This window comes from Lycium barbarum, chromosome 10 (assembly GCF_019175385.1).
Source record: "Lycium barbarum isolate Lr01 chromosome 10, ASM1917538v2, whole genome shotgun sequence".
In the NCBI taxonomy this organism is placed as follows: domain Eukaryota; kingdom Viridiplantae; phylum Streptophyta; class Magnoliopsida; order Solanales; family Solanaceae; genus Lycium; species Lycium barbarum.
The window spans coordinates 115606112-115626359 of NC_083346.1; the positions used below are offsets into that span (position 1 = coordinate 115606112).

Here is a 20248-nt window from a genome sequence, read left to right on the forward strand (position 1 = left end):
ATATCGAAATCCAAATCCAAATCATCCTACGTTCGAGAAATAAGCTACTAACGACCCTCGAATTACTGAGAAATATTAAAAGAGAAGCATCAAGGGAGTAAACAGATTTTATACTTGCAATATTTATCAATAAAATATATGTTTCTTCATATTTTGTTTGTGGTTACAATTTATTTCCGCATATTAAAATTTGTTGCAAACAATAGCAACTCTAAATAGCTATTTGTGTTATTCATCTGTTTAATTCTTTGTCATTCTTATCAAAGAGCTTAAATTTTAGTTTTTTCATATGGAAAGAAGAAAGTTAAAAGTACAATAAAAGATGCAAAGTCAACAAAATCAAATTGTATCCATTACCTCCGTAAGTAAATGATGCATGAATTCTGTATCCTTCTTCTTGCCATTTTTCCTTTTTCCTTGAATATGCAGTAACTTTGTACATACTATATAACATCTCATCACATAAAAATTGAACCATATCACCCGGTGCTAATATATTCCAAATATTATTGTGCTATCGATCCTTCTTCCCTTTTTTGTTTTCTTTCCTCCCTCCTGTTCTTCCTCACACCACCATAGGCAGTATATAGAAGAGAATGGTTCTAAATATTTGGGCGTGACAATATTTCTTTGTAGAGTAACTTGTTGGATTGGCTTAATCCTCACTGAATGCCATATATATAGCTGATGACATTTCATTTTTTTTTCCAATTAAATTGTGGATCATTTACATTCTCAATGAATATCACATTTATTGTATGCTGAATGCAATCAAATAAATACCAAATTCATCCACGTTCTTTATACATTTAATTCATTTAGCAGGTAAAAAAAAAACATGATAGGTTAATGACTTTTGAGATTTATAACGGAGGATACCTAAATCGGCTGTTCTTATTTTTCCAGTTCAGAAAGTTAAAGAGAGGACTTTTCAGTTTTTTTTTTTTTTTTTTTTAAACATGGCAGTGATGGCACATTTAATAGAATTAAGAGAAAAAGCCATAAAGATCATCCTTGATTATTGCTACGTGGGATTAATTGCTATATTTATTCAATGAGAATTTTATAATCCATTAAGTTAGTAGATTATATGCAAAAATGAATTAAAAAATGCAAAAAACACACAAAAAGGATAAATAGGAATGGAGGCCATAGAGAGATGTCACATTACCTTGTCTATGCCTAGCTTTATATTATATATAGATGCCTCAACTTGAAATGAATTTAAATGTAGCTTAAATTCAGACATGAAGTATAAATTTCAATTAAAATGTGCTTCCTTTTACCAAGGATATTGTCAAAACCGGTATCTATTGAAGAAAAAAAGTTTTTTTTTTGGGGGCATTAATATTGCTTACGTTGACAAAACTAAATAAATTTTCTAATATCTTCTATAAGCTACGTGGATTAAGTTTACTAGAAGAATAAATTCAAATTCCTTGAGAGCATCTTCCCAGATTTCTTCATATTTGTGGCCTTTGTTCTCCAGAAAATATGAACATTTGTTTGTCTCCCTTCAGACGTGTATGATAGTAGTTTCGCCAACAATTACCTACAATCTTCAATTGTGGACTGAAGATGATGTGGTTGTATGTCGTCTTTGATAAGTTCGACATATATTATTATAACATTTCGTGCTTGAGAATTAAGGATAATTCATCAAATACAATCTTATTAATATACTATAATCCACATGCTGCAATATTCACTTTTATAAGACATTTTTTCGTGTGGTTCCTTATGCTGAGGGTCTACCGAAACAACCTCTATACATCCCAAGGTAGTGGTACAGTCTGCATATACTCTACCCTCCTCAGACCCCATTTTGTGAAATTTCACTGGTATGTCATTTTTGTCGTTGTATCTTTTCGAGTGGCTCTTGGCGCTACTAGGTGCATGTCCTTAGCAGTAATTGAGATTTGACGCTACTAGGTGCATGTCCTTAGCAGTAATTGAGATTTGAGAAAAGTCCTATCCATATTAGAATGGCTTGGGCATATTTAGGCATACTTATATTGTAAAAATTGTTGTTTCTAATTTCTCTTCATGATTTTTAAGCTCACTGTAATTGTCCTCCGTGAAGTTTAAGGTTTTTTCTATCAATTGTAACAGACATATTCCGAGAATTAGCCCCAAATTTAATTTCAAAGACCCCAATTATGATATATTTCTTTCCCCTTGAACATTGGGAAAATGCAACATATTCCGCAGAAAGAGTACACCACATGAAATGTCCGTGTACGTGACTACGTTCTATAAATAGCTATAAACCGTTGTGAAACCGGCAATATCATATAGAAGTGAAAGTAGGACCACAATAATCCCCAAGATGGATTCATAGAAAACTAATGTTAATATGGAAGTTCAACCATAGAAGATTAAAAATGATAAAATTAGTCATAAAGTGCAAGAGTACATGGAAGATAAATGAGAGAAGGTCGTTTGGAAAGGGTTAACTACGTAATCTTTCAAATTTTATGCAATTTTAGCAAATAACATAACAATACGAAAGCAAGGGAACCACCAAGTAAGATTAAAACTTAATCACCGTCAGTACACCTACATTAGGTTTAATATTGAACCGATAAATTAATGGAAGTAGGGCAAATATCTTGTGAACGAACCAAAGTTTCCAAATCACAACTAGTTTCTCCTCTAAAAGGATTTATTATCCACAACTATCTTACTGCTCTTAAAAGGAGGAAGAAATACATAATCAACAACTGATGGATATAGCAATGTGAATAACAAATTGCAGAGGATGAAATAGTACTATCTCTGAATCCTGGGACTGTCGTTTGTCCATGCTTTCACAAACAGCGGCGATGATGAAGAAGTTGATTAATACACATTTAAAATACATCTCAAATATCTTGCTGCTTGAGCCATTATCATGATTGATGCTCACTTGTAAAATATACCCTCCTTTGCTGTCTTTGGTTTCTTATGTGATCGGTTCTGCCACAAGATCCAACATCCAAAGAAAAGAGTCAGTTAATGTCACATTTTGATAAGTAGAAGTATGTTAATGCCAACTAATAAGTGTTAGGATTTAAATCTCAAATCCGACCTTTGTAAGCAGGTTCCCAGGAAAGATTGGAGGGTCACAGCTGGACCACTTAAATACCAACCTCCTTAGACAGAACCTACTTACGGATGTAAGCGAAGAATAAATAGCACACACAGATTTATAGTGGTTCACCCTCAATGTGAGAGCTACGTCCTCGTTGCTGCTACAGATCTTATTAAAGAAGAAATATTACAAGTGTTTACAACACTCAACCTCACAACCCCAATCCCAATTACACTCAAGAATTTTACCACAGAAAATTCTCTCAAAGACCTTCTCTTACTTAGGCCTTTCACTAAGAGTATTTCTCTTAGATTTTTTTTCTCTTTGGGATGTGTTTAGCAAATGATCTTTTGGTGATGTCTTACAAATGAACCATAAGCTACCTATTTATAGGAATGAATTTCCTATGATGAGGTAAGCGCTTACATCACGACTATGTGAACAAAAGAATTGACTTGTTTGGCCAATTCCACACCTAACAAATCTCCCACTTGAAGACTAATTTTAATTTGTCTTCACACTTTGATCGATGCAGCAGCTCTTTCCTAGTTTCATACTTCGTGCAGGCCAACTGAAGCTGAGCATAGCTTCAGTTTGTCTATCGTCACTGCCTTTGTAAGCATGTCTGCTGGATTCTGACTCCCTGCGATCTTCTCAAGCACTAGCGCTCCATCTTCCAAAGTTGATCTAATGAAATGGTACCGGAGTTGTATGTGCTTCGTTCGAGCATGGTAGACCGGGTTCTTTGCCAAATGAATGGCACTTTGGCTATCACAATATAACACACTTCCCTCGTGGTCCTGATCCAATTCCCACAGAAAATATTGTAGCCACATCATTTCCTTTGTGGCCTCCGTCACAGCAACGTACTCAGCCTCACAACTAGAGAGAGCTACTATATTTTGCAACTTGGAAACCCAAGAGATTGCAGTACCTCCGAAGGTGTAAACATACTCGGATGTGCTCTTTCTGCTATCAATATCACCACCGTTGTCAGCATCAACATACCCTTGCAATCCTGTTTTTGATTTTCGGAAATACAGAGCTGAACTCGAGCTGCCTTTCAGATATCTGAATATCCACTTCACAGCCTCCCAGTGTTGCTTTCCCGGATTGCTCATAAATCGGATGACAACTCCCACTGCATGTGCAATGTCTGGCCTTGTACATATCATTGCATACATAAGACTACCGATTTCAGATGCATAAGGTATCTTGTCCATCTGCTTCTTCTCATCCTCGGTTGTAGGCGACTGATCCTTTGACAACCGAAAGTGTCCAGCCAAGGGAGTGCTGACTGGCTTGGCATCATGCATGTTAAACCTTTTGATAACTTTCCTCATATATTCTTCTTGTGAGAGTTTGATGCCCTCTTTGCTTCGGTCGATTCTCATCCCAAGGATTTGCTTTGCAGCTCCCAAATCCTTCATTGCAAACTCTTCCGATAACCCCTTTTTCAACCGATCAATCTCCTGTAGGTTTGCTCCTACGATTAGCATGTCGTCGACATAGAGTACCAGTATCATGTACGAGTCTTCAAATTTTTTGAAGTAATAGCAGTGATCTGCCTCGCACCTTGAAAAATCATCTTTCTTCATAAAGCTGTCAAACTTTAAATACCACTGTCTTGGAGCCTGTTTTAGTCCGTACAGACTCTTTTGAAGTTTGCACACCAGATTCTCCTTTCCTTTGACTTTGAATCCCTCCGGCTGTCGCATGTAGATTTCCTCGTCTAGATCATCGTGAAGAAATGCAATTTTCACGTCCATCTGTTGCAGATGTAGATTTTCCTTTGCTACCAGTCCAAGAACAGTTCTGATAGTCAATATCTTGACTACGGGAGAGAAGATCTCTGTATAGTCGATGCCTTCTTTCTGTTGAAATCCCTTTGCAACCAGCCTTGCTTTATAACGCTTGCTTCCATTGGGTTCTTCCTTTATCCGATAAACCCATTTATTTTGCAATGCCCTCTTATCCTTTGGCAACTCGGCTAACTCCCATGTATGATTTGCCGATAGTGTATCCATCTCATCTTTCATTGCCAGCTCCCACTTAGTCAATTCATCGACTTGCATTGCTTCTTCATAACATTCCGGCTCCCCTCTATCAGTGAGTAGAATGTAGTTGAGGGATGGAGAGTACCTGTGAATCGGCTTCCTAATTCTGGATGATCTACGCAGTTCTGTGATTGGCATCTGTTGATTTGTTTCAGAATCAACATTTTCATCAGCACCTTCTCGGATTGTTTGTTCCTCTGCCTCGGTTGTACCTGGTTGCGGCTCAGGTGTCGGAAAGTCCCTCAAATCCACTATTTCCGATTCCTTGTCCTGACATTCTAAATTTTTTTGCAACTTGTCTTTGTACAGCACCTCTTCGTTGAAGACAACATTCCTTCTTCGGATGATCTTCCGATTTTGTTCATCCCAAAATCGGTAACCAAGCTCGGTGTCACCATAGCCAATAAAGTAACACTTCTTTGATTTTGGATCAAGCTTTCTTCTAGCTGTATCATCATTATGAACATATGATAAGCAGCCGAACACTTTCAGAAATGAAAGATTTACCTTCTTGCCACTCCAGACTTCTTCTAGAATTCTGAAATCCAAGGGAACTGACGGTCCTCGGTTAATTAAGAAGGCCGCAGTATTGACTGCATCTGCCCAGAATGTCTTGGGCAGTCCAGAGTGTATTCTCATACTCCGAGCACGCTCGTTCAACGTTCGGTTCATTCTTTCGGCTATTCCATTTTGTTTCGGCGTTCAAGGAATAGTCTTCATCATCTTGATCCCATTATCGGCACAGTACCGTTTGAAATCACCATCTGTGTATTCTCCGCCGTTGTCGGACCTCAAACACTTCAACTTGAGGTTTGTTTCATTCTCGACCATGGCTTTCCATCTTTTGAATACACTAAACACATCGGATTTATTTTTTATAAAATAAACCCATACCTTCCTGGTTGAATCATCAATGAAGGTCACGTAGTAGTGTGATCCTCCAAGGGAGGGGACAGTGGTAGGCCCCCACACGTCTGTGTGCACCAATTCCAACTTCTCGACCTTCAACTCCCTGCCTGCATTTGAGAAGCTTACTCGCTTTTGTTTTCCGAGAATGCAGCTCTCACACGTATGAAGGTCCACTGTCTTCAGCTCCGGAATTAAACCATTTGTCACCAACAGCTTCATCCCCTTCTGGCTGATATGCCTCAGCCGACAATGCCATAAATCTGTCTTCTTTGTGTTGTCAACCACAACAACAGTATCACGACAGCTAGCCGTCATGTAGAGAGTGCCAATCTTCTTTCCTCGGCCAACTACCATAGCACCTTTCGCCACCTTCCAAGACCCATTACCAAAGTTGAGATCATATCCCTCATCATCAAGCTGACCTACTGAGATCAGGTTTCGCATCAGCTTTGGAACATGTCTAACTTTTGTAATCTTCCACGAGGATCTATTTGACATCTTCAAATTGATGTCTCCCGTGCCAACAACGTCTAGCGGCTCTCCATCGGCTAAATAAATTTTGCCGAGATTCCCAGCCACATAGTTTGTCATTATATCATGATGTGGGGTGGTATGAAAGGACGCTCCTGAGTCAAGCACCCAAGAGTCTATCGGGCTGTCAACCGATAGCAACAACGCATCGTCAATGTCTTCCATAGCAGCGTTGATTCCAGCCCCCTTGTTGTCCTCCTTCTTTGGCGCCCTGCAGTTCTTCTTGAAGTGACCTGGTTTTTCACAGTTCCAACACTCAAGTGTTCGTCTTGGTCTGGATTGACCCCTGCCATTCTTTGACTTCGATCTGCCCCTATTTCGGTTGTTGTTTCTGTCATAATTTCTGCTTCTATTTTCAACATTAAAAGCAGAACTTGTCGATGCCTCTCCAGAATCTGTTATGTGCACTTCCTCAGCAAGGATACGATCCCTAACATCGTTGAACTTTAGTTGCCACTGCCGATAGAATTACTAACCGCTGCTCTCATTGGCTCCCAGCTATTTGGTAGGGATGCCAACAAAATTAGAGCTTGCACTTCATCATCGAAGTCAATTTTTACCGATGACAATTGATTTACAATGGTATTGAATTCATTTACGTGTGCAGAAACATGAGCATTTTCCATCATCTTTAGATGAAATAGTTTCTTCATGAGAAATACCTTATTATTTGCCGAAGGTTTCTCATACATGTCAGACAATACCTTCATCATATCTGCGGTGGTCTTCTCCTTTGCCACATTGTGAGCAACGTTCTTCGACAGCGTCAGCCGAATGACTCCCAGAACTTGTCTGTCGAGGAGATCCCAATCTGCTTGCTTCATCTCCTCTGGTTTCGGACTCAGAGGTTCATGAAGCTTTCTGCCATATAAATAATCTTCAATTTGCATTCTCCAGAACGCAAAATCTGTACCATCGAATTTACCGATGTCGTGCGTCGTACCATCTTCGCCTCCCATCGTTTCTAAATCACAACACAACCTGTTGCTCTGATACCAGTTGTTAGGATTTAAATCTCAAATCCGACCTTTGTAAGCAGGTTCCCAGGAAAGATTGGAGGGTCACAGCTGGACCACTTAAATACCAACCTCCTTAGACAGAACCTACTTACGGATGTAAGCGAAGAATAAATAGCACACACAGATTTATAGTGGTTCACCCTCAATGTGAGAGCTACGTCCACGTTGCTGCTGCAGATCTTATTAAAGAATAAATATTACAAGTGTTTACAACACTCAACCTCACAACCCCAATCCCAATTACACTCAAGAATTTTACCACAGAAAATTCTCTCAAAGACCTTCTCTTACTTAGGCCTTTCACTAAGAGTATTTCTCTTAGATTTTTTTTCTCTTTGGGATGTGTTTAGCAAATGATCTTTTGGTGATGTCTTACAAATGAACCATAAGCTACCTATTTATAGGAATGAATTTCCTATGATGAGGTAAGCGCTTACATCACGACTATTATGAGGTAAGCGCTTACATCACGACTATGTGAACAAAAGAATTGACTTGTTTGGCTGCTACAGTACCGTTACAATATTGCTACAGTGATGCCGACTTGGCCACTATAAAAGAGATTAAAATCCCATTTTTTTTAATCAAAAACCTCTTAAAATTTCCAGAAATTTCAGCAGCCAAAAAGGGGTTTTAAATCTCACATAAAAGTGAGGATTTTAAATGAAATTCAAGCTACGAAATACTAATCGAAGTCCGGGCGACGTGTAGACACGATTATAATTTCAATTGGTGTTGGAGGAGCTTGGAAACAAGTAAATATTGAAGATTTTGTTGCTTTAGAGATTACAAGATATGAATCATTGAATCCTTCTCTTTATCAACCTTGATTAAGGAATATTTGCAAAAAATAAAAGTTGTAGTTGTTGTGTTGTTATTATTGGCTTATGGATTGAGGTTTGAAAAGAATTTTAGATGAAAATATATATAATTATCTTGTAGAATGTTGAGGGTATTGTTGTTGTTATTATTGGTAATAATTTCGGCTTCTTTATGGAAATAAAGTTATTAAGTAGTCGTATCACAAGTTGGTTAGTTGAGAAATTTAGAAAACATCATGTGGGATGTTTTAGGAGATATATTGGCATGAATAATGGTATTTATTATGTTGGTATTGTTTTTGTTGATTGGTTGTTGATATTATGATTTCGGGCTAGGCATATTAACAGGGGAGATGCTGCTCGAATTTAGACAGAATCTAAAAGGATTTTAATTAAAATTTTGAGACGAGCATGATGACGAACCTAACAATGGTGTGAATGGTTGTATATGTAGATTACGAGGCTACGAATGATCTTAAGTGAATTGCAAGGCGGGAAGTAAGTTGGAAGTCGGGAAATTATCTTCCAGGTATGTTAAGGCTAGTCCCTTTCTTCCTAAAGGCATGATCCTTCCGTTATAAACATTTATGTCATAACCATAATATTATTGGTTTCACAAATGCTAGAAGTCCACGAATTTCGTGATCCTTATGATGTTATTGAGCTTCTAAGGCATGATTCTTTTCCTACCAAACCATGCATGAATTCCATAAAAAATTTCATTTCCAAGAATGTTAGAGATTCATGACACTTAAAGTTTTCATGATGGTAAAGATGAATAATATTTTTATGATAACCATGATGATGATTATGAGGGATATATTTATCCAAGCTCCAAGGCATACGGATTTCATGTTATTATGAGATGATTTTTATTCATAGAGATTTCCATGTACATGAGCTTTACATTATTATGAGGTGATTGAGCTTACTTTGCAATTTCTTAATTTCCTTCATTGTTGGTAATCTCACCTTATGACCCTTGTTCCTTCAAGGTGGGATAAAAGATGATGAATGATCCATAATACAATTGGAGGCTACCGACCTTACGTCACTCCGATATAGTTGTGGCTTTTGATTGGGCTCTCATGCATGCTTTATGATATTGCCCCGGACGCGGAAGGCCCAAACGCGGGCTAATGATGATAACACCGAGCCTTAATGGTCGGGCATGATACTATATAGATGACACTGAGCCTTAATAGTCGGGCATGGTACTGTGTATATGTACAAAATGTTTTTTTAAAGGCTAAGCATGTATGACATCCGCCCTATGAGGCATTCAGATGAACAAGTTATCTCTCTTATTCCTTGTTACTTTTCATATCTGTGTTATGTTGTTACTCATGCCTTACATACTCAACACATTATTCGTACTGATGTCCCTTCTTGTGGACGCTGCATTTCATGCCACGCAGGTGTGTACAGATGAGTAGATGATATTGCTAGAAGATGTTCCAGCTGGATTGGCGAACTCCATTTCTTTTCGGAGTATTGCCGAGTCAGAGTATCTATGTTATGGTATATTGATTTATGTTAGAGACTTTGCAGACAGAGTCACGTATATAGCATGTCAGTCTTGCAAGCGACTCTGCAAGCTGAAGTATCATTATGCATTATGTTACAAATTTCATATGACTATAGATTTTATTTGATTCGAGAAAGACGAAAAGAATGTTTTCGAAAAGCTTCCATTATGCGTTTCATTTCATGACTTAAGAGTCCTGTGAGATTATGAGTATAACAAGAACCAGCGGGTTCGCTCGGCTCTAAGTAAGGGTCAGGTGCCCATCATGCTCTATCAGGATTGGGGTATGACAGAAACCGACTTCAATAGCAGTCCTAAAAGTTGTTTCCAGTATAAAGTTTTGTCACTTATACTAGTCCTTTTTCGTGAAGAGAGTAGAAAGAAGGGGAATTGCACATTCAAATACAAGAACCAGGGGCCTAATATAGAGCACTCTTCCCATCGACGAGAACTAATTGACGTAAAGACATCAAAGGGGGGACCCACGAAACCCACGCATGGCATCAACTAGACATCATATCAAGGAAACAATTAGATCTAAGCAAAAGCCACTATATATCATTTATGAGCGGTGATCTTCAAGAAGGTGAAAGCTGATCATGTAACTGCGATAGACCCACTTAATATATTGATTATGTTGTACCTTAAGCACAAAAGAGACTACACATTCATATACTAATTAACAGATAACTTACCATTCATTTCTTAAATCCCACATCAAGGTCTAATGGGTTGGAAAAACTCACAAATCCATATCCGTTGGTGTTACCAGTCTGCTTGTCTCTGACAACCTGTGAACTAGCATTGCAGAAACCTTTTGTTACTTAACCCTATAAGCTACAGCAAACAGTTATATAAAGCTCGAAGAGAGATAGGTTAATATATCTATTCTTCTTTCCCGGTCAAGGCGGACAGAATACAACAATAACATATCTAGTGTAATTATACCATGTGGGGTCTAGGGAGGGTAGAGTATACACAGACCTTATTCCTACCTTTTGATGGGTAGGGAGTTGTTTATGATAGACCCCGGCCCAAGGAGAGATAAAAATACATCAGTAATAATAAGCAGTAATAGTAATCAGTAAAGCAGTATGTCAAGGCATGACTCACTACTATCAAAGACTAGAACCTAGAAGAGTAATACTATGACTACTAGCATGCAAGGATAAGTAAGACAACAATCACTTGCTAACTAACTCTCTACCCTAATTTGTATCCTTCATAACCAACTATCTAAGGTCATGTCCTCATTACTCGTAGCTGCACAATGTTCTGTCTAACCACCTCTCCCTAGTACTTCTTCGATCTACCTCTACCTCTCCTAAAACCGTCCATAGCCAGTGTCACGATCAAATTTGAAAGTCGTAGTGGCACCTACACTATCCCCGAGTAGGCAAACCAGATTCCTAATAACAAGTTAACTAAGCAAAATATTAAATAAGAAGAAGTTATCAAGTCTTAAATACTCATCATAACTAGAAATGTCACGACATCCCCAAAATATGGTCAAAGGGTACAAAAGCGCTAAACATAGTCCAGAATACAAGTCTGAAAATACCCGAAGGCTACATATTATCTGTCGAATACAAAAACAGAAATAAATAACAAGGGTCTTTCAGGGGCCACGGATGACCAAGTAGCTCGCCCTGAATGACTGAAAGATGTCACCCTCGTATATCAGCCACAGGGCGTAGAGATGGATCTTGGATCGTACTATGCACTCAACAAAAAGTGTAGTAAGAATAGTATTAGTACAACACTAGTACCGGTAAGAATCATAGGCCGACAATGATCAGATAACGCATGAAGAAGTGGAAACTAACAAGTAGTAGATATAGCAAACAGGTATGGTCATGTATCATATACATGTTAAGTGTAAAAGAATCATGAAATCAACCAAGACAGATATAGTTCACCAAATGATCAGTTGAATATGTGAGTGGATGAATGCAATGCAATGCAATAGTCACCTCTCTTACTCTACTCTCGTACACACATCAGTGCCTCAAAGCCATGACCCATGGGGAACCCGCGAAGTTCATGTACTATTCGTACTCTCCGGCAGATACCTCGGAGGCTATCAATCACTCTCAATCTCCGGCAAAGACCTTGAAGTCTCTCTGGCACTCTCAATCTTTAGCAAAGACCTCGTAGTCTCTCAATCACTCACCTCACCAATCATCACAACAATATTATGGAAAGCATGTCATGCATGATATCAGTCTCAATAATATCACCAATATAAAATCAACAAGTACAAGTCATATTACTGTCCACTATTCAATTATCAATATTATCATTCCTTTTCATGTGATGAGTGAGCTAGTATATGACGAAGATACAGACATGTGATAATCACAGAAAATAACACATTTAGTGACAAGCCAACATAACAGCTGACAGAACCAACCTAATTAGAATTCACCTCCACTTCATGCCCGAAGGCCTATCATGCTATCCTCGTCACTTTCTACAACTACATATGATTCTTGAATCAGAGTCAAGCTAAAGTAGACCATAACTCACCTCAATGCCGAGCGGGTGCCACGAACGATCTAACCAATGCCTTTCCTTTGCGTAGAGCCTCTGAATGATAGAAATCTATCAAATATGCGATTTACGTTAGAATACAAATCTAAGGACACCCATATTGCTCTACTTATATTTGAAACCCAAAACGCACCCCGAAAAGTGACCTCGGGTCCAGAAGAGCAAAAGTGGAATTTTATTGAAAAATTATTTCACGCATAACCTAAGGGTCATATATCCTGAAAATTAGTTAATTTCATCCATAAATGGACTCTCAAATCATTAATTCTCATTTCTTAAGACCAGGGCTCAAAACCTTTAATTATCCTAAAATCTTAACTTAGGATTACAATCCCATTTTTCATATCTGAATACCATGAATTTGAAGATGTACATATACGCCGATACACCTAAGTTTAAATTACAAATACTTATATGTAATAACAAAATTAAATTGTAACATGATACAAAATAAAATAACAAAAAAATCCGTAACGAAAGCCTAGACTACACAAAACCAGTAACCCCGGTACGTGAAAAAGTGCAGAACCACAACCTTCAACCCATACCATTCACCTAAACCATTTCCAATGATTAGCCCATCATTGCCTAATTACTAACCCGTTTATTCCTCTTAATCATTCCCTCTAATCATGGACACCATCTTCACCAAATGATTAAACATAAAAAAAATGAACACTCAGAACAAACAAAAATATAAATAACTTCTTCAGTTGTTCCACGTTTCCCGATGCCTCAATAAATTGCTCCATGAAAATATTTCTTTAATGAAAATTCTTTCCAGTTGCCTCTTTCCCGAAGTAGCCTAGTCGAATATATGCAGCTTTTCTTTTTTGATTAGTATACTAGGTATAAAAAAAATCATTTATTTCCAAACACCCCTAAGACCAATGACGTAAATAGAAGGGATGGTGGGCTTGACCACTTCTTTTACCATTTAATAACCAACCAATTGCACTTTAGTCAACCAATCCATTAGCGTATTAGCCAAAAAAATAAATACTCTCACCTCATGCCTTATATATATGTGAAAATAATATTCCCATTAATAAATATATGCACACACGTTAAATAATTATTTCTAAAATTACCCGTCAATTAAATCAACTTGCCATCAGTTCCCGCAAGTTAAAGTACCGTTTAAAGCTACGGAAAGGGTATTTTAGTGCAAAAAAAAGTCCAAAAGTGCTAAAACGACCAAACGGGTCGTTACATCAGATACCAATCAAACAATCGCTCGTCCTCAAGCGATAAGGGAAAAGAGGGAGAAAAAGGGTACCTAAACTGTCGAACAAGTGAGGATATATATTCCGCATATCCACCTCGGTTTCCCAAGTGGCATCCTCAACCGGACGGTGTTTCCACTGCACCTTGACTGAAGCAATATCCTTGGACCTCAAATTTCTCACTTGCCTATCCAAGATTTGTCATGCCCCGAATCATGGCCTAGACGTAACACGACACTCGGTGCCTAACTGCATGTGACCGAGCGAACCACATGGCTTGCTGAATCATCATGATACATAACATAAGCGGAATATAACGTGAATGCATGGTGAGCCTTTATAAAATATGGTAAGTCATAATACTTAATAGAATACTTGTTTAAACATGAGTGAGCCAAAATGGCTATACGACTCCAAATGTCTGACATGACATAACTGACTTGTCTAGTTTATGAAACCTCTGTCATGAGTCTGACTGGAAAACATACTTACTGGGACAAGGCCCCCAGCATACCTTTAGATGCAAAACTAAATAAAGAAATACAATGTCTAAACCCCGAATGAGATGGGGCTCACCAATAAGCTGGTACGTGCAAACCCTAATGAGCAGAAGCGTCGTCCTGTAAATCCGTACCTGCATCGTGAAATGCAGGCCCCCGGGCAATAAAAAGGGACGTAAGCACATTGAAGGTACTGGTATGTAAAGCAACTGAAAGAAACAACATGGGACATGGAATAACATGATAAGAACTTAAACTGAAAACTTGGACATGAACATGAGCATGAGCATGAGTACATATATATATATATATATAAGTAGGGAGAGCATTTCATAAACCGACACATGATATCACCACGTGGGTACGTGGAGTTTGGTACCTCGCCGGACCAGCAGAGCCCCTATACCTTGCCAGGGTATAAGGTGGTAACATGCCTGATGGATCCATTCAGTGTAAAATTAAGGTATCATCCTAACTGGGCGGAGAGATCCTTGTCCTATGGTGGCTACATAGTTTCAGGCTATCTGAGCCTTCTCGATAATTCGTGCAACTCCCAAAACATGAACATAATATAGTTGGCTAAGAAGCCCATGACTTTCGTGAATTAACTTGTACTTGTCTTGAAATCATGATTTCACGAAATAACTTGTAAACATGGTTTCATGAAATAGCTTGTAAACATGTTCTTGATTTATGAGTAATACAATAGTTCATAATTATATATTTGTAATTGACTTGAAAACATGCTTGTAACTTGCAAAATAAAATCATACAGTTTCATATGAACATAATGAGAACACATGAGGAAGAATTCATGATTCATGAATTAGGCTAGGATTCCTAATATCCGTAATGGAAGATTAGGAATATAATAACGAACATAGATACAAAAATTCATGTACATACAAACATAATTACGGGCTACCAATATGTTGGGTTTAATGTCCTAGGATTTGAACTTCATAGATTTTACGAAATGGATCATGGAGAAGAATGTAGAGATTCCCACATGTGGATGCAAGTTCTACATACCTTAACTTCATGCTTTTGAGCGTATCACAATGTCCTCCAATCCCTTCAAATTTAATCTATAGCAATAGAGGTCATAGGGATTCTATATTAGTGACAATATCTATGCTTTGTTCATCTAAACATTTTATCAAACACTTGGTGGGCATGAAGCTCCACAACCCTCATTAATGGTGTTTTCTTCACCAAATCCCCATTCTATTACTTCTAGCAAATTCTAAAATCTCAATTAGATGTAATTAACATCATTTTTCATCACCCATATGAATACAACAATCTCAAGTCAACAATCCAACAACTCTAGCATAGTTCATATAATTCTCTCCATCAAACTCAATTATTATTCTCCCAAGAATTCATCAATTCACAATTATAAATGATTAGGGAGTAGAAACATTACCTTTTATAAGTATTCACTACGAAATCAGCATCCCCAAGTTCGATTTTTAGCTTAGAATGACGGCAACAACTTGTACTACACTTTATCCTTCACGAGCCTCGGGATTCTTTATCTCTATAACTATCCCCTCTCTCTATCTCTCTCTCTAAAATCTAAAATGTGATGAAATGTGGCTGCTAGGGTTAACATTTCCCTTAAATACCAAGGGGAAATGGATTTGACCCAACTTGAAGTCGGGTTGGGACCTTTCTGTCTTAAAACATCCATATCTCCATATCCCGATATGACTTATGGTCCCACGACCTATGGTTGGAAAGGTATTTCAATTATCTACAACTTTCGTTCTTTGGGTTTTCCCAAATTCCCAATTTATGATAGGGTTATGGCCTCTCGAAGTCAGGTGACCCGAAACGTACTTACAGACCAAAATACGCCCCATGATACGGTCCCGTAACATGAAGTATGGACCGTACCTTGGTGAAAATTTCCAGTGAGGTTCTGAAAATTTTTGGTGTGTTACGGCTCACTGTTACGGCCCGTAACGTCACCGTAATGCAGCCAGAATTTCCAGCAAACAGGCTTCAGTAAAACGGGCATAACTCTTTTCACAGATGTCCGTTTGACCCCCATGATATACCGTTGGAAATCTATTTCAAATGGCTACAACTTTCATCAAGGAAGTTTTCTTAAATTCCCAACGGATTTTCACTAAATTTGATTGGAAGTCAGACGTATCAAAAACTTAGCCGATTCTATAGGATTTCAAGTGCCTTACTATTAGCCATATTGAGACGATCATATATCCTTGATCCGATCTCTGATTGGCTTGGTCCTTATATCTTTAGAAAGGTATTTCTATATACTACAACTTCATTAAGGGTAATTTTACAAATTTCAAATCGATCAAGGAGTTATCGCTGCCGGAAATAGGTCTATCAACCATTTTCGCAAAACGTTCAAACCTTCAGTGTTTCCACTAGAACTCTAATGATATGAGCTTAAACTCAGTTCCAAGATGTGGGGTGTTACAAGATTACTACCATATCTTCCTCAAAAGATAGATTCTAATCAAATAATATTGAATCCCACTGAATAATATAAGACCCGTCTGAATAGTACTTCTTCAACATAGAAACATGGAATACCGGATGAACACTGGCCAAACCTGGTGGCAAAGCTAACCCATAAGACACATCGCCAATATAACGAGAAATCTCAAAAGGGCCACTAAACCTCGGGCTCAACTTGCCCTTCTTCCCAAATCGCATTACACTCTTCATAGGTGAAACCTTTAATAGGACCTGATCACCAACTATGAACTCCATATCACGAACCTGGATAGTCCGTTCGGGCTGACCATCAGTTTGTGGATGAAATGTGGTGCTAAAGTCTAACTAAGTAACCAACTCTGCCTGCAACATCCTCCAGAATTTAAAGGTAAACTAAGTACCTTGGTTGGAAATGATGGAAGTGGGAACCCCATGCAATCGTACAATCTCTCGGATGTAAACCTTGGCCAACTTCTCTGCATTATAAATAATCTGAATCGGAATGAAGTGCGCGGACTTGTCAACCTATCCACAATAACCCAAATCTAATAAAACTTTCCCAAAATATTTGGAAGATCAATAACGAAATCCATTGCAATCCACTTCCACTTCTACTCAGGAATGGGCATCCTCTGAAGCACACCACCCGGTCTCTAGTGCTTATACTTAACCTGATGGCAATTCGAACACTGGGCAAAAAACTCCACAATGTCACTCTTCATCCTACCCACCAGTAGTGTTGTCTCAACTCACGATACATCTTTGTTGCACCTCGATGAATGGAATAACTGGAACTACGAGCCTCTTTCAAGATCAAGGGAATCAAATCACCAACTCTAGGAAGGCAAATGCGCCCCTTAATCCTCAAAACACCCTCATCATCAAGAATAGCCTCCTTAGCCTCTCCACTTAGCACCTTATCCCGAATCTTGTACAATTTCACATCCTCAAACTGTTGGGCCCTAATCTGCTCCAAAAGAGACGACCTTGCCTCTACACAAGCTAGAACCTTACCAGGTTCTGAAATATCGACTCTCATCATACTATTAGCTAAAAACTGAACCTCCATAGCTAAAAGATGCTCTCCCACAATCAAACATGCCAAGCTACCACATTAGCTTTTCCCGGATGATAAAGAATAGTGATATCATAATCCTCGAGCAACTCCATCCATATGCGCTGCCTCGAGTTCAGATGCCTCTGACTAAACACATGCTGAAGACTATGATGGTCCGTGGAGACCTCACAATGGACTCCATACAAGTAATGCCTCCAAATTTTCAACGCTAAGACCACCGCTGCTTCTCGTGGACTTTCAACTGCCTCGAAGCATATGCGATCACCTTACCTTCTTGCATCAACACACAACCCAATCCAATACGTGAAGCATCACAATAAACAGTAAAGTCCTTTCCCTCCACTGGTAAAGCCAAAATCGAGGCTGAAGTCAATAAAGCCTTGAGCTTTTGAAAGCTCTCCTCACACTCATCGAACCACTGGAAAGGCACATTCTTCTGAGTCAACCTAGTCAAATGGGAAGCAATAGATGAAAACCTCTTCACAAATCGGCGATTATAACTCGCAAAGCCCACGAAGCTCCGAATCTCAGTCACTGAAGTAGGTCTGACCCAATCTCTAACCACTTCGATCTTCTTGGGATCAACCATAATCCCATCTTGGACACAACATGTCTCAAAAATTCTACGGAACTGAGTCGAAACTCACACTTGGAAAACTTGGCATACAATTTCTTCTCCTTCAACAGGCCAAGCAAGATCCTCAGATGCTTCTCATGATCTTTCTTACTTCGAGAGTACAGCAGGATGTCATCAATAAACACGATAAAAATGAATCTAAGAAAGGCTTGAAGAACCCATTCATGAAATCCATGAACGCTGCGGGGGCATTAGTAGGCTTGAAAGACATCACCAAGAACTCATAATGACCATAACGGGTCCTGAAAGCAGTCTTCGGAACATCCTCCGCTCGAATCATCAATTGATGATAGCCTAGTTTCAAATCAATCTTAGAAAAGATCGACGCACCCTGAAGATGGTGAAAGAAGTCATCAATGCGGGGTATTGGATACTTATTCCTAATTGTAACTTTGTTCAATTACCGATAATCGATACACATTCGCATGTTACCGTTTTTTTTCACGAACAGAATGGGGGCACCCTAAGGAGAAACACTAGGTCTAATGAATCCTTTGCTCAACAAGTCTTGCAACTGCTCCTTCAACTCTCTCAACTCTGCGAGAGCCATTCGATGGGGGGGGGAGTAGACATAGGTAGGGTGTCTGGCTCCAAGTCAATACAAAAGTCAATATCTCGATCATACAGCATACCAGGCAAATCTGTGGGGAAAACCTTTAAGAACTCACAAACAACCGGTACCACATTAGTATCCTGAATATGAGACAAATGTGCTAAACATCCCTTATCCACTAACGTTTTTTCCCGAAGAAATGATATGGTCTTCTTAGGTGCTGGACTAGGAGTACTCTCCCACTTTAACAGCGGAATACCCAGCATGGCCAACGTGACTGTCTTGGCGTGACAGTCTAAAATAGCATGATAGGGAGATAACCATTCCATGCCCAAAATAATATCAAAGTCCACCATATCTAAAATAACTAAGTTTACCCCAAGTGTCGTGCCCCATAAACATGACCACACAAGACCTATAGACCCGATCTACTATCACAAAATCTCCAACAGAAGTAGAGACACGCATAGGTACATCAAGCATATCACAAAGCATATCCAGACCCATAGAGAAGTAAATGGACACATAACAGAAGGTAGGACTCGGATCAAATAAGACAAAAGCCGATCGGTGACAAATCAAAATAATACTTGTGATAATCGCATCAGAAGCCTCAGCCTCTGGTCTACTCGGAAAACCATAGAAATGGACACTTACACCCTTGGACTGCGTGCCTCCACGACCACCACGTATACTACGACCAGTGTATACCAATCAAATACATACAATGTAGGTTACTGAAAAAGATAAATGATCTAACAGAACATACCTTAGCCATATTAAAGGTTGGAAACATTGAAAAGGCTTTTGATAGGACATCGTCATTCACCTCATTCCCAATATCACCACAGAATAGATGATAATCATCTGTGACACTATCCGAACACAGTAACTTAGTTATTCCAATGAACTAAGATTTGCAACAATTCAAAAGGCAAACATACAAATAAGCGAATAACCATGGGAATCAGGTGCAAACAACCATCACGAGGGAAGTGACTTGAAAGATTAGGTATAACCGGCAACTGATACAATTATTTGCAAGACCATAGTCCACAAAAGTGGAAAAATAAAGCATAATACTTAAACATCTTATCATAAAAATACTAAACCATGTAAGATTTGATAGAATACTTTGCAGAGTTTGTCTCTTGCACCTTTTTTTTTTCTAAACACCTCCAGAAGAAGCAGAAAAGGAAGCAAGTGCATTTAGAAAGAGAAGACATAAAACTCCCAAAACTTGACTAACACAAATTCATATAGTATATTCATTTTCTATTCAAGC

The 20248-nt window shown here is 38.6% G+C and overlaps 1 protein-coding gene across 1 annotated transcript in view; it reads right to left on the reverse strand.

The window, feature by feature from the left end:
• Positions 1 to 2889: 2889 nt before the first annotated feature.
• Positions 2890 to 20248, reverse strand: part of LOC132614753 (uncharacterized) — a 41774-nt gene continuing 24415 nt past the window's right edge. Inside the window, exon 6 of the mRNA XM_060329279.1 lies at positions 2890 to 2958. Within this exon, the coding sequence (XP_060185262.1) occupies positions 2905 to 2958 (54 nt within the window). The 3' untranslated portion in view covers positions 2890 to 2904. The remainder of the gene's footprint in view (positions 2959 to 20248) is intronic.